The sequence below is a fragment of the Ahaetulla prasina genome, chromosome 10 (assembly GCF_028640845.1).
Source record: "Ahaetulla prasina isolate Xishuangbanna chromosome 10, ASM2864084v1, whole genome shotgun sequence".
NCBI lineage: Eukaryota > Metazoa > Chordata > Lepidosauria > Squamata > Colubridae > Ahaetulla > Ahaetulla prasina.
Window position 1 is genome coordinate 33,321,168 of NC_080548.1, and position 24,975 is coordinate 33,346,142.

Here is a 24,975-nt window from a genome sequence, read left to right on the forward strand (position 1 = left end):
TGTGGCTGCGCGGCTGGCTCGCTCAGAGGAGCCCCTCCCGTCCCCCGAGGGCCCTGGGGGGAGGGGGAAGCTCCCCACGACCCCCGCCCTCCTCCCCCAGCCGCTGCCCCCAGGCGAGAGGAGGGGAGCCGACGGCTACGGGGCAGCTGCAGAGGGACCCCCGCCCGAGCCAGGAGAGCAGTTCCGGCTCCCTGCATCCCGGAAGGGGCAGCGCGGCTGCAGAGGGACCCCTCCCCACCTTTCCATGCAGCCCGTGGCATCATCCAGCCGGCGCTTGGCCGGAGCTCCAGCCGGATCCAGCAGCGGCGTTCTCTGAGCATGTGCAAAGCACGACATCGCGGAGCCTCCCGTTAGGTGCTGGTGCCTCGTTGGGGAAGGGGCGGCCTCCCCCCTCCCGCCGATTTCTGCGCTCCGGTTGGGAGCCAGCCGCCTTCGCCTGCTGACTCGGAAAAAGGGGAGGGCAATTTTCGGATTTAGGCGTCAGGAAAATGGGAAAAACCCATTAAGAGTTCTGTGGGACTTAGAAACTTTGCACCCTAAGATCAAAGGCAGTGATCAGGTAAAGGATGGATCGGATCGGAGCTTAATCAACCCCAGATCTGCTCCCGGGACCTGCAGGAGAACAGATTCTGCCAAAATAGAACGTTTGGAGGTTGCCGGCTGAGATTTGGAGAAGCAATTCTCAGCCTTATTTAATGTTTCAGGGCCGGCAGGCAAAGGCTATGCTAATTTGGGTGGGATGGCAGGAATTAAAATGTGACTTATTTCCCTACCCCGTCTTGTGTGCTCCGTGTTGTGTAAGTCAGCCCTTCCCCAGGAGCGATTGTGTTGCTTTGTAAATTAAGGCCGTTTGAGAGAAGGGAACATTCGCATGCAAATGTGTGAATTGGAGATTAGACAAATAAATAGAAAAAAATGCAGATTTAACACTAGGATTACCCTGTATATGACTCAGATTTAAGAGGGACGTTTTTTACACCCTCACTCTCTTTTCACACACAACTCCCAAGCAGTTTGTTTAGCTTTTGACAGCACCAAAATCCCTGGAAATCACACGCACCCTCTTGCAGCCAGCTTCCATCCATAATCCTGTGTCGTTACCCACTTAGCCCTCCGAGCCCAAGTATTAAAAATTGGCAGGTCACAAATCTGGCAGGTCTGGGATCCCCAAAGTCGTCTTTCTTCCTGCAGGAATGAACCCAGGAGCTGCCCAAACTCTCCCCTTAATATTAAAATGCCAACCTACCAGTAAGATTTCACACCTTAGGACGTGTGAATTAACCCTATTAAAAAATTCACCATTTTCCCTTTAGATGACGCGTGTTGCAGATCAGCATGTGGAGTGCACGCCTGGGGAGGTTTGAGAGGAAGGGGAGCTGACGGGGGGGAGGGGGGCAGAAACCCTTATACAGGTAGTCCTCAACTTACAATTGTTTGTTTAGTGACCAAAGTTACAACGGCACTGAAAAAATTGACATTACATTTTTCAGCATCCCTTTGGTCACATGATCAAAATTCAAGGGCTTGGCAACTGCTTTATATTTAGGACACCTGCAGCATCCTGGGGTCACGTGATCCCCTTTTATGACCTTTTGACAAGCGAAGTCAACGGGGGAAGTCAGATTCACTTAACGACCATGATATTAAAAATCACGGTGAGTCACTTTAACAGCTGTGGCAAGAAAGGTGGGCAACACTCACTTAAGAACCACCTCGCTTAGCAACAGGAAGGTTGGGCTCAATTGTGGTCATAAATCAAGGACTACTTGTGCAGTAGCTCCATAAAGCAGCCTCCAGAGTCTGGGGTTTTACAGCTGTGGGGTTCAACCGGAGCATCAGCATGGTGCCAAGTCAAGGATGGTCCCTCTGAGCATGTACAAAGTGCCTCAGCTTTGCTTCCCCACTGCAGTGGTTCTCCCTTGCAGTTGGAACACGGGGGTCGGGGTGCAAAGAAACCCACCACGGGACCCGGCCTCATTTTCTTAATGGCAGGAGGCATGAAGTTCTGCCCCTGCCTTGCCATCTCCTCGTCAGACACACTCCATGCAGGATTATCCGGGTCCCTCAGTCAGTTTGCAGCCGTTCACAACACATACACACACACACACACACCCATTTCCCAGGCCAGCTTCCAAACTCTGTGCCCCAATTGCCTCTCTCCACAGCCTGACTTATTAATCCCCTTTCTGCCTCCTCCGCCTCCTCTCCCCGATGCAGCTGCTGATATTAAATTGGGAGGAGGAGGAGGAGGGTCCCTTTAGAACTTAGCAATTACTTCCCTGGCCAGGAGGGAGGAGGGGAGGGGGCCAGTGACAGCATTGCCCCCTGACCGGTTCAGCCTGGCGTGTCTTGGCTATTCTTTATTTGCAGAAATGGACTCATTGATTTATTTATTTATTCTCCATTTGCAGAAATGGATTCGCTTAGGCCTTCTCTGTCTGCAGTGCTCTCTGCTCCCCATTTGCTAAAAGGGGGTTCTTTGGATTGGGGGCAGAGAGAGGGTAGGGGGGGATGCAATTGGAGGGGGGGCAAGCAGATCCATGAGGAAACAGCCCCTCAGCCCCAGTGGCTCAGGCCTTTGGCTTTCCCTTTTCGTGATGCAAACATTTTGGACAGGAATAGAGTGGTGGGCATTTTCTTCCTTCATGCCTTGCTATTTTTTCCTAATTTACATGTGTGTGGGGGGGGAGGTGCGTGTATCCCTGCACACCTTTACAGGTGTGTTGCTTCAGCCCTCCACAGCATCCAGTTTGCCACGCGACCCCTGGGGAAAATTTAATTGCCCTCTGAGGCATCTCGAAAGAAACGGCAACTGGGTGCCCAGAGCTGGGATCCCCCTTTCAGCCCTAAACTCGAAGCCGGAGCGAAGGAAGGTCAACCCGAGGGGCTCACCTGCTGCCCAGGTGTCTGCTAGAGGGCAGAAGGCTTTCAGATGGCGGGGGCCCTTACCTGCTGTGGTTGCTGACAGACAGACCTAAAAATGCCTGAAGACGATGGAGACATTTTGAAGACAGGTCTAACTGGGGGGGGCAGGCCTCCCCTCTAATAGCAGCACCCTCAACAGCAGCCAAATCTCAGAGTCTCTTCTCTGGCTGCATCTCAAAGGGGGTGTGTGCAACTGTCTGACACCCCCCCCCCGGAGAATATCTCATTCCTGGAGCTATGCAGAGAAGACCCCCAAATCTGGGTCTCTCTCAAGCCCCTTAGAGGGATTGGAGGGAAGGAGAGACTGTGGGGCCGAAGCTGCTTCCTCCACCTGCCTTTCCTTCTGGGCAGGGAGGGGGCACCAGGCCTGTAGCCCCAGCCGAGGAGCTCTCAGCCTTGTGCTTCTGGCTGTGTAATTGGATTTTAATAGACTTTGGCGAAGCTGATGAAAACTAATAAGCACCCAAATTCCTCGGAAATACAGCCAAAGGACACCATTTCGGATGCTGGCAGTGGTGGGGGAGACACGGAAGGGAGGGGGCTGGTTTTGACACCAGAATCTTGGGTCAGGGGCTTGCTTGGGGGGCACAGCCCCTGGCTGTAGGCTTGGGGGGGGGAGAATGAGGGTTTGCCCACCCCCTCCCCATGATAGGCAGGTGCCAGGAGCCTTGGATGCCACCCAAAAGGTGCTGCTTCCCTGCCATCTCTAATCCCCCCCCCCCCCCCCGGCCGATGCTGTCAGAGGCGGCCCCTTCCCCCTGCATCCCTATCAAGGAAAAGCTGCGCCCAGCTTAATCTCCCCCCCCCCCCCACACTTTTCAGAGGAGACCACAGACTCATTCATATTCATTCATTCCAGTTCCATGTTTTAAAAACAGCACTTAAAGCAAAAGTGTCACAGAAAGGCAGAAAAATCAATGAAGGTTGAAACCAAACACAAAAGGAAACAGAAAGAAAAATGAGCCATGGACTAGACAGCAGCCCCCCTCCCCCCCCGCTCCCCCCCCCTTATGCTCAGGTGAGACCTTCCTTTGAGCCCCACAAGAGGGCTCAGCTGCTCATTGGGGGTTATGAGAATTGAATTTTAAAAGAGGAAAGAGAAGCAGGTCCCCGATTTGGTGAGGGGGGGCAGTCCCTAGATCAGCAGTCACCAACTGGGGGTCCATGAGGAAATTTTGATGGTCCACAGAAAAATTATTTGCATTTTTTATATTGCACTAAATACTATTTATCTTTATTAAAAAATCTTATTAGCGGTCCATGGGATTTAAAATCATGAATTTAGTGGTCCCTGAGGTCCAAAAGGTTGGTGACCCCAGCTCTAGATGCAACGCTGGTCAGATACCGCTAAAGGAGGCAAGTGGAAGGAAGCTCACCAGGGTCACGGAAAGAGCCCCCAGACATTCGGGGCATTGGGGAAGCCAGGTTCCCACCACAGGCTAACTCTCCCGTGAGATTCTCTTGGTCTTCGTGTCGTGTGAAGCCATCTTGACAAAAGTTGATAAACCACAAATCATAATTTATCTGAAAACAACCCATAACCTGGAGCTTTGCTCAGCCCCACGTGGGAGCATCTCCTCTTCCACTGTTTTAACTCCTGGGGCTCCAACAACCCCCCTGGGGGGCATTTCAGACAATCAGCTGAGGAAGGCCACCCTCCCACCCCCTCGTTCCTCCCCATCACCCCCAAACCTGTTCTCTCTCTTTACATTCCAGCCGATCCCATCAGGCCAAACCCTACTAATTCTTTATTTTTAAAAAATTTTGGCAGGTGCATTTACATATAAATTGCATTCTGCACCTCCCAGGGACTCCCCGTCTTGGCAGCCGTGGACAGACCCACCCCCACACTTGTCAAAACTGAGAGAAGAGGCAGCAGCCCTGTTAAGAGCAGCAGCCCCCAAATGGGGATGTTTGGGGCTGGCAGGCAGGTGAGCCCCAACACGCCCACCCCCCAAAGAAGCCCAGCCTGCCATATCCAGGGGATCCTCTGCAGACCTCAGAAGGGGCGTCCCAGATCCTCCCACTGCCCCTTCCTGGCACAGAGCTATAGACCTCCACCTACCAAAAGGCTTAAATTCCTGGGAGATATTGTGTGAACTCGACCCACCTGGCAAAGAATAGGATAGAATAGAATAGAATAGAATTTATTGGCCAAGTGTGATTGGACACACAAGGAATTTGTCTTGGTGCATATGCTCTCAGTGGACATAAAAGAAAAGATACGTTCATCAAGGTACAACATTTACAACACAATTGATGGTCAATATATCAATATAAATCATAAGGATTGCCAGCAACAAGTTATAGTCATACAGTCATAAGTGGAAAGAGATTGGTGATGGGAACTATGAGACGATTAATAGTAGTGCAGATTCAGTAAATAGTCTGACAGTGTTGAGGGAATTATTTGTTTAGCAGAGTGATGGCCTTCGGGAAAAAACTGTTCTTGTGTCTAGTTGTTCTGGTGTGCAGTGCTCTATAGCGTTGTTTTGAGGGTAGGAGTTGAAACAGTTTATGTCCAGGATGCGAGGGATCTGCAAATATTTTCACGGCCCTCTTCTTGATTCGTGCAGTATACAGGTCCTCAATGGAAGGCAGGTTGGTAGCAATTATTTTTCCTGCAGTTCTAATTATCCTCTGAAGTCTGTGTTTTTCTTGTTGGGTTGCAGAACCGAACCAGACAGTTATAGAGGTGCAAATGACAGACTCAATAATTCCTCTGTAGAACTGGATCAGCAGCTCCTTGGGCAGTTTGAGCTTACTGAGTAGTCGCAGAAAGAACATTCTTTGTTGTCCTTTTTTAATGATGTTTTTGATGTTAACTGTCCATTTGAGATCTTACGATATGATAGAACCCAGAAATTTGAAGGTTTCTACTGTTGTCTGTTTTTATCTGCCTGTACACCGCCCTGAGTCCTTTGGGAGAAGGGCGGTATAAAAATCAAATAAATGAATGAAAATGAATGATACTGTGTTGTCAAGTATTGTGAGAGGTGGAAGTATGGAAGGGTTTCTCCTAAAGTCTACCACCATTTCTACGGTTTTGAGTGTGTTCAGTTCCAGATTGTTTTGGTTGCACCACAAGGCTAGTCGTTCGACCTCTCGTCTATATGCGGATTCGTCATTGTCTCGAATGAGACCAATCACTGTTGTGTCATCTGCGAACTTCAGTAGCTTAACAAATGGATCATTGGAGATGCAGTCATTGGTATACAGAGAGAAGAGAAGTGGGGAGAGCACACAGCCTTGGGGGGCCCCTGTGCTAATTGTACAGGTATTTGATGTGATCTTGCTTAGCTTCACCTGCTGCTTCCTGTTTGTTAGGAAGCTTGTGATCCACTTACAAGTCTGTTCCGGTACCTGTAGCTGGTTTAGCTTAGTTAGAAGAATGTCTGGAATGATGGTATTGAATGCTGAACTAAAGTCTATAAAAAGCACCCTTGCATAGGTCTTTGGAGACTCAAGATGTTGTAGGATGTAGTGCAGAGCCATATTAACAGCATCATCTGTTGATCTATTTGCTCGGTATGCAAATTGCAAGGGGTCTAACAGCGGATCCGTGATGGTTTTCAGGTAGGAAAGCACTAGCCTTTCAAAGGTTTTCATGACTACAGATGTTAAAGCAACTGGTCTGTAGTCATTCAGATCCTTGATGGTGGGCTTCTTCGGCACTGGGATGATGGTAGAGCGTTTGAAGCAAGAAGGAACATAGCACATCTCTAGTGATTTATTGAAAATATGGGTGAAGATGGGGGCCAATTGGTCACCACAGACTTTTAAGCAAGAAGGAGTTATCTTGTCTGGGCCTGGAGCTTTTCCTGGCTTTTGTCTGTGAAATAGGTCCTGCACTTCCCCCCCCCCAAAAAAGGGACTCCCCCCCCAAAAAAAGGTTCCAAATTTATGACAGTTCCTAAGTTATGACACCCAGCTGTTCCCTCTCCCCCCTCAGTCCTGTGGGTGCATTCATGGCCATCAGCAATGTCCCCCTGGTCAGAATACACATTTTTGCCAAAAACTAGCTTTTACTTCTGATTTTTTAAAAAAATACCCCATAGCAAACAATGAGTTTGCTTAATGACCATGGATTCATTTTACAACTGCAGCAATTTGCTTAACGGCCACCACAAACAAAAAGGTCGTAAAATCAGATCGATCTGCTTTATGACCATCATAACTTGCAACCCTAATGGCTGGCTCCGTTACAGTCGCAAGTCAAGGACCTGCACTTCTGATGGGGGGGGTCCTGGGGGGGTCCTGGATGCCACCAGTCCCGTGATGCAAAGGCAGCCCCGGCCTTGTGAACAGCATCCTCACTGAGAGGGGGGAGGGGGGGAAGGCCTTGGGGGGAGCATCAGTCTCTGGGTCCCTCAGGTAGACAGAAATCCCTTTGCGAGAATCATAAACCATTTGCAAGTAATCCCTGGACAATCTGGAATTCCGGTCGGGGTCTTGTGGTCTCACATGCAGCGTTTATTTATTTATTACATTTGCCTCCTGTTTCAATCAGGCTCTCAGCACTTCACTCAACGGGGGTGGGGGGAGAACAGCTTAAACCTCCACGGTAGAAATAAAATCCACATAAAATGAAACCATCACCATAAAACAAGTTGCAGGAAAAAAAACTATTAAAAAAGCAAGCAAGCCCTGATCTGATCCAAGCGTCCTCCGGAAGTGCCACGGCAGGGAGGGGCCGGCTGGCTTTCCACTGAACCGGCTCTGCTGCCAAGAAGTGGCACCTCTTGGTATCCTTTCCTTTAACCCTCCCAAGCAGTTTCCATGACCTCATCGGAGGCCGAGCTGCGTGACGGAATCCCTTGGCCCACACTGGAGGGACGGCTGCCGAGGATGTTCTGCACCCGGAAGAGCCACGGGGAGAAGCTGCTCGCCCCACAGCTCTGGCCCTCTTTGAACTGCACCGTGCAAACCCTCTTTCAGGAATTGGCTAGGCAGGGGCTTGGACTAGAGGACCTCTAAGGTCCCTTCCAGCCCTTTGGTTCTATGTTCTAACCCAGGTCAGGGGCCCTTTCAACTGCACAGAAATCAAGTTTCTAGTCCTTATGATTTGTTGGCAAGTGGTAAATTATCTCTCAGCAACACCTGGTCCTGTCTGAATAGTCAAGAAGCCAGCAACGGTTTGAGGGGGGGGGTCCTTGGGAGACCCCGGAAGCCTCCAAAGACCTGCCCGGACTTGCAAACCCAGCACAGGACAGGTGAGAGAGAGGGCGGAGTGCTTGGCACGGTCCGTTTGGCTTTCCTCCGATGATGCCAGATTTAGTTCTTTTATGGCGCTCGCTCTGCACAGACCCCACCCAGGGCAGAGACAGACACGCACACTTGCACACACGTGTGCATGGTGGCTTCCCTCTCCGCCTTTCCCCAGCAAAGCCCATTTTCGCCAGCGTTCCTGGGGCTACAATCTCCGGGAGCGAATTGCATTTTCTAGGAAGATGGGAAAAGCCTCGGACAATGTGGGGGGAGGAAATAGCAAGGGGGGGGGAATAATCTGCCAGCTTTGCTGCTCCTCCTGAGCTATCAATTATCCAGGAACATCTGAGATGCCAGGAGCCCTTCAGCTTCGTTGGGTGAGACTCAGAGCCCCCTTCAATCCCTCAATTCAGGGCTGCAGCCCCTCCTCACACTGCCAAGAGAGCCCCTCCCTTGCATAAAGGATCCCTGTTTGCCCCCCCCCCCCCGCTTCTCCTGCAAGGCTCAGCCTGACCCATCCACCAAGCCATCCTGGGCAGGATTAATCTATGCCACCAGGTCACGCATGTCTCATTAGTCATCCATTAGAGACCCGTGGCTGCCAGGGAGAGGCTGGGGATGCTGGCATTGGAGGGCACCTGTCAGCAATACCAACAGGGAGGGGGAAGAGCAGAGGGCAGGAAGGCTAAAGGAGCCCCAGGACATCCCAGGCCCTGCCTTGCCAGCTGAGCTTGGCTTCCTCACAACCAAGACTGGCCTGGGCCGCCACTCTCCTTGTCTCGCCTCTCTTGGAAACTGCCGTTTGGGGTCCCTTTCTCTGGGGCCCTGAAAGGCCATCTTTTCCAGCTGCCTGGGAGCGCCAGAACATCTGCCAAGACAAAAGTGGCCCATCTCCGCCTTCTTCCCACCTCCGTCCCCTCCCTTCCCTCGCTGTCCTCCCCTTGAAGGGGGAGAGAGTGCATTTGACTCATCAGGAAATCCAAAGAGTGTTAAAAGCTTTGCACTTAGCAGAGGCCGGTGGGAGAGGCTGAAAGAGCAGGGGGGGTGGGGGGTGGGGGGGGCGGTGTGTGTCTCATCATGGAGGAGGTGTCAGCAGCAGTCACCACCCCTTGAGAGACTCAAGCCTTGGAGACACGGCCCCATGCAGCACGTGGGCCCTGTGGCCCTTTTTTTGCCACCTGCCGGATGCCAAAGAGAGGCCAGTGATCTTCAGCACCGGTGGCAGGAGAGCCAAAGGCTTCAGGGCCCAGAGGACTATCTAATAAAGGAGAATATTTGTAGCTCAGGACTGACACGAGGGGTCCTGGGTGCTCTCTGAGCTTGCTTGTTTTTTGCAGACGTTTCATTACCAAACTAGGTAACAGCATCAGAGCGCTCCGGACGTTATCTAGTTTGGGCAACAAGCTAGAATTCCCCAGCATGCACTGGCTGGGGAATTCTGGGAGCTGCACAAGTCGTAAAGTTGCCACGGTTGGAATTTCCTGCGTTAATGTATATGAAACTCTTTCAAAGTAAATTCGCTGTTATTTTTTCCAGGCTTAGTTGCTTTTTTCCCACCTCTTACGTTCTGTGTAGTTTGGCTCGTCCAGGTGCTGACTGCCGGCCTCCCCCGCTGGCCTGAAGGGAAGTCCAAACAGCCAGCTGGGATGATGCAATCCATCTCTGGGGGTTCTGCCCATGAGCAGCCAAGACAGCCCCACCTGGTGACTGGCATGGGGCTGGGATTGGGAAGGAGGCGAAAGAGAGTGGAGGCCTGAGGCCGGAGAAAGTGAGCTCTCTGGACACAGCCAGAGACGGTTTGTTTACAGGACTGGTCAGCCACCGAATGAGTCATGCCACAGTCAACTGAGGACCGATGACCAAACGGTGCCCACAGGATTCTGGATCCTCTCCAGACCAAGGAGGTGGCACCAGAGGGGGGCACAGAACAGCCAGGAGGGAGGGAGGGGAAATGAGGGCAGCTCCAGGCAGGAAACCTGAAAGCCAGGAAGGGGATATTCTAGAAACCGGGGGGGGGGGGGGATAGTCCATTTCAACCCCTTGATTCCCAAAGGTGGGGGGGAAACCCTGTCTCGGTAATCCTCAATTTACAATAGTTCATTTAATGATGGGTTGAAGTTACAACGGCATTGAAACAAGTGACTTCTGACCGTTTTTCACACTTACGACCATCGTGGCGTGTCATGGGATCAACATTTGGACGTTTGGCAATTTACTCATATTTATCACAGTTGCAGTGTCTCCTTTTGCGACCTTCTGACGAGCAAAGCCCGGCCTGGACTGACGTCTGTCAGCAATGGTGTAGGGTCTCCTGCTTGGGCAGGGGGTTGGACTAGATGACCTACAAGGTCCCTTCCAACTCTGTTAGTCTGTTCAAGCCCAAGGGGAAGCCGGGTTCATTTAAGAACCGTGTGGCTAACTTAACAACTGCAGTAATTCAGTTAACAGTTGTGGCAAGCAAGTCATAAAATAGGGCAAAACTATCTCACTTAGCAACAGAAATTTTGGAGTCAATCATGGTCGTAAGTCGAGGACTACTTCTGTGTCCCAACCGCTCATTTCCCAAAGGGAATCAAATGTCCAGCAATGTCCAGATTTGGCGTAACTGAAAACTGCTCGCCAGAGGCCGAGAGAGGCTCTTCTGGTGAGTAGAAATAAAGCTAGATATTTTCTTCTTTTTCTCCTTCAGCTCCAGTTCAGGTCAACCTGCTTCCTTCCTCCCACTTTCTATGCAAACGGCTTCGGGATCAATACTGTTTAGGGAAGACATCACTAGCTCTGCTTATCTTGGGGAGGGGGCCGAGTTCATCCGTGGTAGGCATCTCTAAGAGGCTTGCCCTGGAATTAAGAGGCGGAGGCAACCGAACTGGGAATGCCGATCGATAAACCTGCAAAATGGTTGTTGAAAGGCTTCTGGAGATGTGGGGGGGTGTCTAAATTGGCCAGGGGAGGAGCTGATCCAACAACTGGCCCCCTGCCCACAGCCGGACAGGTCCGGCCACAAATAGCTTCTCCCGAAGAGGCACAAAACATGCTTGTGGGGAGGACAGGAGCCAACCAGGAGTCCGCCTCAGACCCATCACTTCGCCCTTCCCAGTCAGGCAGAGAAGGCAGAAAGGAACCAGCCAGCCTGAATGGTCCAAGTCAGAGGAAGTGGGAAGGCAGGTGGATCTCTTTGGAGCCCTTCTGCCTGGATCCAAGGGAGGAAACAGCAACAGGAAGTGAATTCTGTGGAGATGATCAACATTTTACCAAGCTGGCTGGGGAATTCTGAGAGTTGAAATCCACAAGTCTTCAAGTTCCCAAGGTTAGATATCTCTGTTGTATTGCATCAGTAATGACTCTTTGGGGACCTTTTGGCCCCATCCTCAAGCATTTGGCCCTCAACCCACCTATCCAAATTGCTGGGGTGGGGGGGGGTGACCCTCTGGAAGCTGACCTCCCCAGCAGAGGATGGGCTCACTTGTCACCTCCAGAGACCAGTCATGCCAGTGGTCCTTTTTGCCCATCACAACTCTCAAGGGGTGGCTACAGCAAATACTCCCCCTCCCCATTATAGCCCTATTATTATATATTATTATATAATTATAATATATATAGCCCAGTTGTGGGTGCTTCAACATTGGAGGTTTTTAAGAAGAGATTGGACAGCCATTTGCCTGAAAGGGTTAGAAGGTCTGCTGCTTGAGCAGGAGGGGGGCGGTTGGACTAGATGAACTCCAAGGTCCCTTCCAGCTCTATTCTGATTGATTCTTGTTTCCCTCTCCACCAGGGCTGGAAGCTGGACCCAAAGCCTGAACCGGAAGGTGGGCAGGCAAGGGGCCTCCGTGCTGGGTGTCCTCCTCTACCGCTGGCCAAGGTCCACTCCTCCCCTCCTCGGCCTGCCTGGGGCTTCATCAGCCTTGCTCAAACCAGCCTTGGAGTTTCAAATTCTTGCAAAGAGACTCAGCTGGAGAGCCACGCATACCTGGCACACCTCCCGTGGCTCCTCCTCCTGCAAAAGGAAAGGGCTTCCTCAGCAATGACCTCACTTGGGGATCCCGGTCTGGATGGCTCGCTTTCATTTTCTCTTGCTTGCTTTCCAAACGTCACCTGCAGCACCAGCTTGTTTTCAGGATCCAACCGAAAACTGAAAAACCGTGAGCGATATAAAAAGAGGAAGCATGGAAGGCCCAGGACATTGTCAGGTTTTCTTAGCTGGGATTTCAGCCAGCAGGCCCATCCAACGAGAGAAGCATGGAGTCCAAGGCAAAAATCTTCTCCTTAGGGGCAGGTGAGTCGGTTTCCGCAGATCTCCTCTGCAGGTGGGTGGTGGGTGCTAATTCTTGGAGGTCTGGGAAAGTTTGAGGTGGAAGACGTGGAGGTCAGATCTTTGGGTTGCGCAGGGGTTCAAGGGGGTCATTTGCAAGGTTCCTTCCTTGGCTTGGACATCCGTGCTTGGAGCACGCTCAGCAAGGCAGGAGCCACACCTCGTTGGAGGTGACCCTCCAGCGGCCAGGTAGGGCCGGAAGGGCCCCAGAAGTGGCAGGAAATTATTCTCTCTCCTTCTGCAGCAGAGATCGAGTAACCGCTGGGAAATGTGGAGATCTGAAAACTTGGGAGAGGCCGGGTGCTTAATGAGAAGATTATATAACTCTTTAAATTAGGGAATATTTATCCACTCTTCACAAGAACCGCCTTTCGTTTGGACGTAACATCCTTTTCCCAGCTGGTGTCTTCCAGATGTGTCCAACTACAACTCCCATAAGTCTGCTCCAGCAGACATTGGAGGCTATGGGAGGTTGGATACCTCGAAAGGGTATCAGGGTGGGCAAAGACGCCCTGCAGGGGTGTTTGGGGTCTAAAAGTGAAGACAATGGCCGTAATTTTGTCATTGATTCTAGACCTCAATGGAGCCCCAAATTTCTGTTGCTAAGCGAGATATTGTTTTGGAGTTTTGCCCCATTTTATGACCTTTTTCGGCCATAGTTGTTGAGTTAATCACTGCAGGTGTCAAGTTAGTAACACGGCCGTTAAGTGAATGTGGCTTCCCCATTGACTTTGCTTGTCAGATGGTCGCAAAAACAGATCACGTGATCCCGGGACACGGCGACCGTCATAAATATGAGCCACTTGCCAAGAGGCCGAATTTTGAGCACAGGACTATGGGGGGTGCAACGGTCATCATGGTTATAAGTCACTTTTTACAACTTTGAACAGTCACTAAATGAGCTGTTGTAAGTCGAAGGTTCAGGCCCAGAATTGTGACCATCATCTGGACTTGGGGTTTAAAACCCTTCGGACACTCCAGCAACCGAGTGCAACAATCGAGGAATCAAGGAGTCTCCGGCCTTCACAATGAATAATTAAAATTAGGCGGAGAATCCCCTAGAGGAAGATTCAAAGAGCCGAGAGAGTAAGGACCCCAAGGACAGAGGTTCTACTCCTGCTAGGTCCCCAGGGACTGTTCCCTGCTGCCCCCACCCCACAGTCCCACGGGGTCTGCCATCCTCATTGTCCAATTACTCAACTTCCCAATGCAAATGTCCTCACAGAGAAGTAATTGAAGCCCTAGGCGGTGAGAGTGAGGACTGGGGAGTCAAGGCAATTACCTTTCAAGAACAGAATCTCTCTCGCTCGGAGCCCTCCGTGCTTCCTGAGCCTGGTGGTTTTCTTGCCAATGTTTCATTACCCAACTAGGTAACATCACCAGTATAGGTAGTGGGAGGTCTGCTACCTGTTTATATACAGTAGTTCACCCTGCCAGTGTTGGTGGAGGTGTGGTTTCCTTCTTGGTAGTGCTTTGATCAAAGTATTGTTTTCAGCTAGATGGGTTTGTCTGGTGTTAATTTCTGCTTATCTGGGTTATTGCTTTCCACTTGATTGTTTCTCTGGTTTTAATCCCTGCTTATCTAGGTTTTAATTGCTAGAGAGGACATGTTCTGGTCTTTTTGTTCCCTTCTTAGCTTATTGTCTCTTTTGAATAATGATTATGAACGTGGCTTATTTCTATGCGTCTACTGAGGGCAGATTTGTCCGAATGTCAAGCATTCACAGGAGGAGTGCGGTGGACAAGAAGCCAACCTAACAGGAAACTTCCAAGGGGTTGTAAAACCCCATGGTTGCCTCTCTTTGTAGGTTTAGTACTGAAGGTAGACTACTGATGAACATGGAAGCTTCATGTAGGTGATAAAATTCATTTCCAGGTTGTAGCAGTTAAGCGTTTAATGCAATCAACCATCAGCCCTGTGGAATTATTATCATCTTTGAACAATGTGAGGAATGACTTACAGCATTTGAAAGTTGGCACAGCCATCCGAAGGATTTGCACCAAGGTTGCTCCCTTCTACACACCAGTCTGATACGAGGGAAACTACCAGAAAGTTCCTCCTCCTGTTCATTAAAAAAAGGGTTGCTAGCATCCACCAGTCCTTCTAAAATAAGAATGGCCAGCACTTTTATGACCTGTGAACTTCAACTCCCAGAATTCCTGAGCCAGCCACTATGGCTGGCTCAGGAATTCTGGGAGTTGAAGTCCACCAGTCCTAAAGGGGCCAAAGTTGCCTCCCTCTGTTGTAAAACAAACCAGGCATAGAGAGAGGTTCCAGGCAGCCAGTTACTTACAATCCGTTACTTCACCTGCACAACTTGGTGCCCTTCCAGATGTGATGATCATCCAGCCCGGGACAGGATAGAGTACCCTTCAGGGGGCTGAAAGGTGTGGCCCCATCTGGGGGCCTCCCAATCCAGCAACCAATGGGATACCAGGGATAATGGGTCTGTGGTCTAGTACATTGGGGGCCATTTCCCAAGATTTAAAAGACCCTAGATGATCCTTTGGGAGGTACTACCTGACTTATAACTCACGCACCCCTGCACAATCCCCAAAAACCTTGCGTAACTCCCTTGTACCCCCCCTCACAGCCCTGACTTGCATGCCGGCACATCTTCCCTGACCCACAGTTCATATACCCTCCCTGACCTGTGCCCTGCCACTCATGCACCCCCAAGCCCCTTCTCAGCCCCCAATGCACCTCTCGCACACCCTTCAATCCCTCCCCCACCCTGTAGCAGCCACTTACCTGTTTGCTGGCCTTGGACGTGGGAATCTGGCAGGAAGCATGGGAAGTGATGGTCATGGCTGACCACGGTGGTTCATCAGCACCAAATTGCCCAAAATCTTCCAAAATTTCAATACCACTGGAGTCATGGGCCCCAGAGTTTGGATGTATTCTGCAAGTTAGCCCTTTGAGGTGATCCTGGTTCAAAAATTGATGCCCTGCGATATTCCGTTTTGCCCGGTTGAAGGTTACAGATACAGGTGTCTTTTAGGAGTGTAGAGCCGTCTTGGTAAGGAGAAGCGAGCTTCCCGTCCTCTAACGGCCTCCTTTGCTTCAGGTCCCAGGAAGTGGCTGCTGGGGCCCCTTGCCTTTGTGCTCCTGCTAGAAGTCGCCTGGGTGCAGAGCCTGCCCATCGGATCCTGCTATTTCCCCCAAATACCTGAACATTTGAACGCCTTTAGGCAACTCAGGAACCAATACGTAAGTCCTCACCTGGAGATGCAGTCCAGGGCCCTCTTAGGGCTGGGGAGGATGGGGGCTTTCCTCAAGGGGGCGAGGTCTGGGTTGAGACAGCCCTCTGGAAGCTCTTGGGAGGGGTGGGTGGAAGGCCCTGACAGAGCCCCCTTGGAGCCCAGGAGGGAACGGATCCTGAGGGACAGACAGTTGGGGAGACCCTCCCAGCCCCGGCAGTTGACAGTCAGTCTCTGAAGGTGGTTCGCTTTTATTTATTTGTAAAATTTATTGGCCACCCATCTTACCACAGGATAATTCTGGGCAGCTTATAAAATATAACTCTGGGCACAAAGATATGAGTTGATATATGATTATCAATCAATCCCCCACCTTCACCGAGATCTTCCCCTGGTTAGAAAAGTCTTGCAAAGGCAGCCATTGTGACTGGCCAACTGGCAGCCTCTCCCCTGGGCCGGCCTTGGGAGGGTCCTGGAGCCCAGGTAGCAGCCATAGCAGCCAGCCGGGGCCAGGAGAGTGAGAAGGCCTGCCAACCCCCCAACCCCCCACCCAGAACCCCCAGGCTGGGGAGCTTCCAGGGCAGCCCAGCAGCCTCTTCTCTCTTCCTGGTATTTCAAGGCTGCCTCTCTCTTCCCTTCCCAACTGCAGGAGGACGAGAGGTTCAAAGGAGGCGAACCCTGGAAAAACTGCACTCGCCACCATCTCCGCTTCCCTCGAGGAAAGATGCATCACTTGAGAAATGTAAGGGACTCCTGCCAGCCCAGACCCCAGCCAAGGGGGAGGGAAGAGGGCGGCACCCCAGGCACAGGTGCCCACAAAGGATGGCACGGGTGCAGCCCGACCCCCAGCCCAGGATTTCAGGGAGGGGGAGGAGGAGGAGTAAATTCTCTGGTTCGTATCAAAAAACAAAGACTTGACTTTGAATGGCAGAGTTCGGGCATGTTAGAGCCCCCTGACCCTCCCAGGTGACTAACCTTAAAGGGGCAGCATTAGCTGGAAGGGCAGCCCCACTTCGGACCAGCTCTGGCCACAAGACAAGTGTCCAGCTACTCCTCCCTGGCATCAACCCTTGGTGGGTGTCAGAAGCAAATCTCGAGAAGGGGAGATCCTGCCTGTTCCTGCTCTCTGCCCCTTCCCGCCCGAAAATTCCATGTGGAATATTCCAAAATAATAAAGTGTCTTTTTTGGTAGAAATGGGACAAGATGGAGGCTGTGGAGGCGGAACTGGCCTTGGTGGTGCCCGTTTTGCAGAACATCAGTGAACCTGCCTTCTCCAAGCATGGATCCAAGATTTTGGAGTTCCTACATCCGCTCAAGGAGGCTCTGGCCGCCTGCGTAAGTACCGCCCTGCAGAGAGAGGCCTCTTCCTTCCCCTCCCACATCTGGGGGCCGGGGTGGGGGGGCAACACTGGCTCATCCCCTTCCTCTTTTTGTTTTCAGATCAGGGGCACCCCCCGCCATGGGCAGAAGTCCAGCCTCCTCCAGCACTTCAAAGAAGAGATTCAGAAATTCAACACCAGCAGTGCCCAGGTGAGCAACGAGATATATATTGTATTTCTATGGTTTATTGTTTTGGTTGTTTTAGTCCAGGCTAGCTGCCTATGTGGATTTAATTGCTTTTTTTGTTTTTGGGTTGTGCAAGTCTCCTACAATCTAATCCAATGTTTTCCAAACTTGGTAACTTTTAAGACTTGTGGACTTCAACGTCTAGAATTTCCAGCCATGATGTGGGGTCCAAGTCCCACAATTCATGCTGGCTGGGGAATTCTGGGATTTGAATCCCACACGTTTTAAAGTGGCCAAGTTTAAAAACTGGTGGACTCATGGAAGGTTCTCTAAACTTGGCAGCTTTAAGACTTGTGGACATCAACTCCCAGAATTCCCCAGCCAGCTTGAATTGTGGGAGTTGGTCCACACATCCTGGTTGGGAAATTCTGGGTGTCGAAGTCCACAAGTCTTAAAAGTTACCAAGTTTGGAGAGCCCTGGTCTAATGGAATGGGTCCCTCTAACAAATGTGTTCAATCACCTTGAATTTTGAGGTGGGTTGGGCCCCTTTATGGATTTGCTACCTGTAGAGCCTCCATATGTGAAGTCAAAGGGGTGACATGGCATTTGGGGGCAGACGGTTCATTATCTCTGCTTGTTTCCTTCCTTCCAGCAATCACCAAAGTGCCTGGAGGCAGCGGTCGGCCTGAACATTGTGCACCTCCTGGAAGTAGACATCCGCCAGCTCCAGCACCAATTCCACCACCGCCACAACCCCCGTTCCACTACCCGCTTAGGTTAAATCCTGCAGAGGCCGTCGTGCCCAGCCAAGGCTGCCCAGATCAGAAAAGCAGCCGGAAGGCACACTGACTTCTCCATGAATGACATTTCTCTACCACCAAATTGCCTTCAGAACGTGGATCGGGGGAGCTGCGGACTGTTCTGTATTCCGCATGCTTCCCTCCACACGGTGACCTGCAGACGCCCTGGGGATGATGGGATCTGTCGTCCCACCCGTCTGAAGGGCACCAGGGTGGAGGAAGTCTTAACCTCACCATGATCCGGAGCAGAGCTCTGGATTCCCAAGCAGGCTTTTCACGGGTTGTCTTATTTATGTCCTTCTCCTTGCCCCAGAGAGCCACGTCAGCTAAAGGATGCACTTCCCAAGCATGCCAGAGTCACCTGCTCTGGTGGAAGGTTCCTGGCGAACCTTTTCTGCATCCTGTTGTGCCATGTTGGCCCTTCTGCTCTGGCAGGAGAGGCCATCGCATAAGGGCCTGGTGAAAAACGTCATGTTTGCAAAACTGTGATATCCTAGTGTTGTAAAAGGGCTGCTATATTTATGTAATTTATTTTAATCTTCCTGGATCTGAAATTAACATGTTTGGGGGGGAGGGAAGGAGGGAGACCCATTATTTAAAGTGAGTTGAAGTCATAAAATAAGAATGTTATTTATTCATGCCAGCCCTTCTGCCCAGAATGGTTATAATTTCCAAATAATTTCAAAAGGGAGCTGTAAGTGAGCTCACCTCACAAGCCAGGCTGACCTCTGTTGGAAGCACCAGCTTGCTGGAGAAATCAGCAGCTGGATTGGAGCCGGACTCCGCATCCAAGTAATCCGAAGGGGCTGCTCTGAGGATCAGGCGGAGGAACAGCTCTGGCTGGGAAACCCACTTAAAAGGGAATTGCTCTCAAGAAGCAGAAGGCCAGGAAACAGCCAGCCGTCAGAAGCGACTTTCCACTCTGGCACCAAAAGGATTTAAAATATTGTTGATACTGTACCTGCAATTTGGTTTCACAAGCCATCATTGTGTATGAGGGGATAAGAATTTGGCTGACAGACCAAAAAATATGACTGTATGTTTCCGTTGAAATGATTATTTATCTGTTATTTGCTATTTTTATAAACTATCCAATGCTATTTATTAAATTTTATACCATGCCAACAGAATTAGAACCTACCTTGCTTTTTTATAATGTACTAAAATCAGGGAGGGAGGGAGGGAGGGGGGCAGAGAAACGGAGTGGGGGGAGAAAGGAAAATAAGGAGATGGATGGAAGGATGGAAGGAAGGACCCTCAGTTCCTGTCTTGGGGACAAGGTTGGAAGCCAGGAGATGTCTCAGAAGCCCAACAAGATCAACTAGATCTACCAAGCATGATCTCTTGGCCCCTCCAGACAGGAAAACATTTATCTGGTTCTCTAAACATGCCTCAACCAGCTGAATTTGCAAACTATACCAAAGCAGAGAGCAACATTTTGTCCCCACAACCTGCTAGCCAAAACCAAATCCTCTTTGGGTTGGGTCTGGTGAGCAGACCAGATCCGGAGGTGGCATCATCACCCGGTTTCGTTTCTGCCCAACAGCTGCAAATTCTGCCTGCAAGCAAAGGCTGCCGAGAATTATTTTAACTTAATGCCAGCATTAATCACCCAGGAGCTAATGATGTGTTGATGGGATTAGTAATTTCTCCCCCCACCTCCCCACACACACATGTAATTCAATTAAACACCTTCACTTTTTTGTGTTTAAATAAATGAAGTCTTCCCTATCTGCTGTCAAAGTACTCAGGGTTAGGCTAATGGGGGGAAAGTGGAAGGTGGGGGGGGGGCTTCTGAGCCCTACTTGGGAGTTGGGGACATGTCTCCTTGCCTAAGGGAAAGCAACGGAGGAAACAGCCGCAGATCCAGCCAAAGAGAAATGCAAAATACAGGCAGTTCTTGACTTATGACCACAACTGAGCCCAAAACCTATGCTGCTAAATGAGAAATTTGTTAAGCACCTCACTTATTTGTCCTGTTTTATAACTTTTCTAGCCACAGTTGTTAAGTGAATTTGGCTTCCCAGCTGGGTTTGTCAGAAGGCAACAGAAGCAGATCACGTGACCCTGGGACACTGCGACTATCCTAACTATGAACCAGTGGCCAATATGAACCATCGTTGTAAATCGAGGACTGCCTGTATTCAATAGGACTTCCTCCTGAGAGAGAAAGATGGTTTTTTCTGCCATCCTATGATCTGTTTTAGCACAACATCCTTTAAAAAACCTCGCTTCCCACGTGGTAGACAGTCTTTTAAAAATAACCCTTCCTGTTTTCACGTCAGACAAAAATCTCCGTTACGGAATTTGCACTGAATTTATTTTTGGCTGGGGATAGCGGGACACGTCCTGTGGAAATAAATAATTCAGTATTGCTGGGTCTACCTGCCCTCCGAGGGCCATGGGGACTTGGTAGGAGAGCCGGGCAGCATGGTTTCCTTGCGCTGCTGCAGTAGCTTTCAGTTCAACGGCTTCCCTTCCTCCTCCCTTTCAGTATTACTCCCAGCTGAGAAGTGAAAGCACCAGATAGACTTCTTAGACTCAGATTAAAACGGTAGAAAAGTAGACAGTCCCAACGTTTCTCAACCAGGAGAGCTTGAAGATGGGTGGACTTCAGCTCCCAGAATTCCCCAGCCAGCATGCTAATGAACTTGAAGATGAGCTCGGCTGGGGAATTCTGGGAGTTGAAGTCCACCCATCTTAAAAGTTGCCAGGACTGAGAAATGCTGGGTTAACCGATCGGCTCCAGAGGGCATCATCACCTGCTATTCTCCTCTTGCTCTGGACACACGAAAGCCGACATTTCTCTCTTGCAAGCGGCTCCCAAACCCTTCAGACTTTAAAGCATTTGTACCCAACAGCAGCCAAGCGGTTCGCAGACTGCAGATGCAACGAGCCTTTTCTTTCCTGCTGCTTTGCTCGCTCCGCTGCTCTTCAGACGGCTCAAGGCTAGAAGGGTAGTAAAACATCCAGCCAGGACTGAAGCAGGACAAAAGCAGCAGAAAGGGCTGGACACAATGCTGTGTGTGGGGAGACAGCCCTCGGGAGAGGGAAAAACATCCTGCCAGTCACCCAGGTTATTCTGAACAAAACAGGGGGGGGGGGAGAGATCATTAAAGCTTCCTCCAGCACTCCTGCAGGTTGCTTCCATTTTTTGCAGCCCCACAAAGCTGTCGTGTTTTTCTGTTCACGGCAATAAAGGTAATTTGTGACTCTACCTTACTGAGCAGGTGCTTTCAATGGAATAACTGAAGCTTGTCAACAAACAAACAAAAAATCTATTAACTTCCCCTCTTGCAAAGCGAGCCCAACATTTATAAACTTCTGCATCTGTTTGCAACCCAAAGGGGGGAGGCAGGGATGAAGCCCCTTCTGTAAGCACATGCCCCCAGCCTGTGGCCAAACACGACTGGCCACAGGGGCACGTTTTCTTCACCCAATGCCCCTCTGCAGTGTGCCCACAAATATACTAGATAAATAAAATTAAAAAAAACATGTTTGCTGTTTCTTTCTATTGACAGAAGAAAATATTTGCAGCTTAGTGGTGAACTGTGGGGTCCTTGGGGCTCTCTGAGCTTGACCGCTTTCTTGCAGACATTTCGTGACCCAACTAGGGAACATCATCAGTGCTGGAAGGGAGGGGGGTTTAGGAGGACTGTAGGGTCCTTGGTGCTCTCTGATCATGGTAGCTTTCTTGCAGACGTTTCATTACCAAAGTAGGTAACATCGGTGCTAGAAGGGAGGAGGGATTAACCTAACACTGCCGATAAGAAAACAACAAACTCCAGAGAGCACCAAGGTTCCCACAGTCCTCTTCAACCTCCTTCCATTCTAGCACTGATGTTACCTAGCTGGATAACGAAACGTCTGAAAGGAAACAAGCAGCACAGAGAGCATCAAGGACCCCACAGCTCCTTCTATACCCTCCCCTCTCTTCACAACCAGTCGGGTGGCTAAAAAGAGCAAAGGAATTCTGGGAGCCGAGACCCACAAGGCCGTTTCCTACGTGCGACGCTGAAATGTAACGCACAACATTGTCATCCTCAGCTGTCCGAAACGACGCAGGTCCGAATCGCCACTTTAAACTTGTCTTTGAAACCAAGAACGTTCAGTCTCCGTAGAGACCGTCAAAAATTGCCATTGCCGACTATATTTCAAGTCGTCAAGGCGGGGTATTGGGAAAAGTTTTCAATTAGCAATAATCGCGCCTCGGATAAACCTCATTGGCTACGATACTGCCACTGCGCAAAGCTGAAAAGCAACCCTGCCGGCACCGCTGCCCTCCTGCTGGACGCTTTCTCACGTGAGAGTGAGCCTGCCAAAATAACAGCTTGAGAAAGCAAGAGAAGTATCTTGACGGCGTTTTAGATGCGCGTCCCCTTCTCAGACGATTTGGGGAGAAATTATCCCCTTCTTTCCTGATATTTACCCGAAACGGTGGCCGCAAAGGATTCTGGGCCCTGCATGTATATTAAGAATGGCGTGGGCGGGAGGCTGTGATGAAAATGACGCAAAAAAGAAGGCGGAGCAAGCGCCGTTGAAAGTTCTCCGAGAAACCGACCGTAAACCAATCAGGATGAAGAGAGGTGGGGCGGAGTGGCAGCCCGGCCCCGCCTCCTCGTCGCTGACCGTTCCGAGTATTTGGTTCATTTGGTTTTTTGGGTCGGTGGGTTTCGGTTTTTTCTGCTCTTAGTGGCTTTTCTTCCCCAGCCTCGCGTGGCCTCCGACCTTCCGGACTTTGCCCCAAGAAGGTGGCTCCCACCCCGTGGCCTTCTCTTCTGGCGCGCTGCTTCGGACTACACTGCCCATCATCCCTGGCCACAGCCCCATTGGGTGCTGCCCAACGCCCCCGAGCGGATCCGGCTCCCTTCACCGCTCCGCACGCGTGGAAATGCAGCCCGGCCCCTCGCAGGATGCACCCCAAGTCAGCTTCCGAGCCAAGCCCCTCGCGAGAAAGCCCCACCCGAGACGCGTGGGGAGAGGAGAGGGTTGGAGGCGAAGGCAAGCAAAGCGCGGCTTCCCCGCTGGAGCTGCTTTCCCAAAGCGGCCCCTTCTTGGGTGCCTGTGGGGAGAGTCGGAGCAAAGGGACCGGCCAATGGGGTGCTGAGCCTGCAGACTTAGCCATGCAAGCCCACCCACCCACTTCACTGCAAGGCACAGCATGCGGAGCGGAGCTTGTCTAGTTGCAGAAGAAGCCCCAGAGAATCTGGGTGGCAAATGACAGCTCCCCCTCCTCCCCCATGAGTTTCAAGATGGGCTATGGGGCGTGCTGAGGGTGGTGGGGCCCTCTGCCTGCCAGGGGAAAGCCGCAGCTGGGCCATGGGAGAGTCAGCAGCTGAGAGAAGGGGAGGAAGTTCCCAGCTGGGAAGATAAGGTTGGCCACTGGAAAAGATCCACGTTGTTCCCTCGTGCCAGGGAGAGGGCAGCCAATGGCCATTCATGCAATCCAGATCACAAAAGGAGGAAGGGCCCATGAGAGGCTGCAAAGCAAGCATGGCAAGTTGGCATGAGATATGCCTTGGCACCTGGCATATATCCCTGAGCCACCAAGGCTGCCTTGGAAGCTGGCCACCCAGCTGGCCTCTTCCCTCCTGCGACCTTGGGAGCTGGGCCCATGTTCCGTGGGCTGACCTTGGGCCCACAATGCCCAGAGGGGCGCAGCTCTATAAAGCCACCCTCTGGCCCAAGGACTGGACACTCTGGCCAAGATGAAGGCTTTGCTCAGCACCCTCCTTCTTCTCCCACTGCTCTTCGCCACCGGCCAGGCCCAGTGCCCGGCCCCCAACGAGCTCAAGAACCCGCACCCCAATGGCACCAAAGTCTGTGCCCAGATGTACACGGATGACAGCCCCTACTATGACCTCTGCTGCGGCGGGAGCGTCATGATGGCCTTGGCGGGTGAAGACCAGCCGTACATGCCCACGGCTTTCAACAGGAAGATCTCCTCGCTGGTGGTGGCCCAACGGTGCGAGCTGACCGTCTGGCACAAGAAGGGCAAGGGTGGCAGCACACGGAAATTCAAAGCCGGAGGCTACCCACGCCTCCAGGAGTTCAAGAGGGGCCTCTTTGGCAACTGGGACAACTCAATCTCCGCTTACTACTGCAAGTGCAACTGAGTCGGCTTGGCGTGAGTCAAGAAGGGAGCTGCCACCATCCTGCCCATCCTTGCTCAGGTGAACCCCAGAGCCCCCCCGCATCTGAAGGTCCAAAATGTGCGGATGCCATCTCCCCAAATATTCTCTTCTGCCCACCTCTCATAGCAACAGCAGCCGCAGCAGCTCAGCTGAAGATCTTGGAAGCCCACCGAGAGATAGAAGAACGGGCAGCCCTGAACCAGCCCGGCCCTCCTAGGAACCGAGCATCCAAATAAGCAGAAAAACAACCAGAAAGCGAATTTTTTTCTCCTGCAGCCCCCATAACAGCCCAGCCGCGGTGAGGAGGGCCTTTGATCAGCCAAGGAGCTTCTCCTTCCTCCCCTTTGAGCGATGCAGGCTTGTCACCTTGCGGAAAGAAAGATTTGTTCCAGCGGCTGCCTTAAGATCTTCCACACAGCTCTTTGTTCTCCTCCCTCCCGGCTTCAAAGGCCGCTCTCTTCCCCAGACCCTCTTGAAGCAGATGGCCCTCCCATCCCATCCCAGCCTTTATGGTGGCGCCTCCGAAACCTCATTAAAAGCGAAGCAACATGACTCTTAAAAATGTGTTGGGTCTTTTTGCAATTCAAGGTCAGCAGATGTGGGGGGGGGGGTTAGTCTTATTTCTGGGAGCCCCCATTTTTGCTGGACAGGGTTTCGGGCAGCCATAGGTAAGAATGCAGGTGTGCCAACCAAGAAACGGGGTTCAGTGGCCCCTTTCTCTGAATTTTTTGGGGGAGAGAGAAAAGGCTGTAGAGACCTGATAGGTAGGATTCCTTAGCTTTTCTTTGCTCTATAATCTCAGCCAGATCAACCAAAGTGGGGGACCACCGAATATATCCATTGCAGCTGCCCCCATGAGCACTCACACACACACCCCTGCACAGGAAAAA

At 51.3% G+C, this 24,975-nt stretch overlaps 2 protein-coding genes and 1 non-coding gene across 3 annotated transcripts; 2 read left to right on the forward strand and 1 right to left on the reverse strand.

The window, feature by feature from the left end:
• The first annotated feature begins 11,346 nt into the window (after window positions 1-11,346).
• LOC131204859 (uncharacterized) lies at window positions 11,347-18,488 on the forward strand. Its single transcript, XM_058196482.1, has 7 exons — window positions 11,347-11,440; window positions 11,906-12,406; window positions 15,511-15,653; window positions 16,293-16,385; window positions 16,836-16,979; window positions 17,085-17,174; window positions 17,804-18,488. The coding sequence occupies exons 2-7, from the start codon at window positions 12,370-12,372 to the stop codon at window positions 17,930-17,932; spliced, it is 636 nt and encodes a 211-aa protein (XP_058052465.1). The 5' UTR covers window positions 11,347-11,440; window positions 11,906-12,369; the 3' UTR covers window positions 17,933-18,488.
• Window positions 18,489-22,063: 3,575 nt separating this feature from the next.
• On the reverse strand, window positions 22,064-22,204 carry LOC131204895 (U4 spliceosomal RNA). The gene has a single exon (XR_009156666.1). It is a non-coding gene; the product is annotated as a U4 spliceosomal RNA (small nuclear RNA).
• A 346-nt stretch (window positions 22,205-22,550) lies between these two features.
• SYCN (syncollin) lies at window positions 22,551-24,627 on the forward strand. Its single transcript, XM_058195725.1, has one exon. It carries the CDS (start codon window positions 23,660-23,662, stop codon window positions 24,065-24,067), a length of 408 nt encoding a protein of 135 aa, XP_058051708.1. The 5' UTR covers window positions 22,551-23,659; the 3' UTR covers window positions 24,068-24,627.
• The last annotated feature ends 348 nt before the right edge of the window (window positions 24,628-24,975 follow it).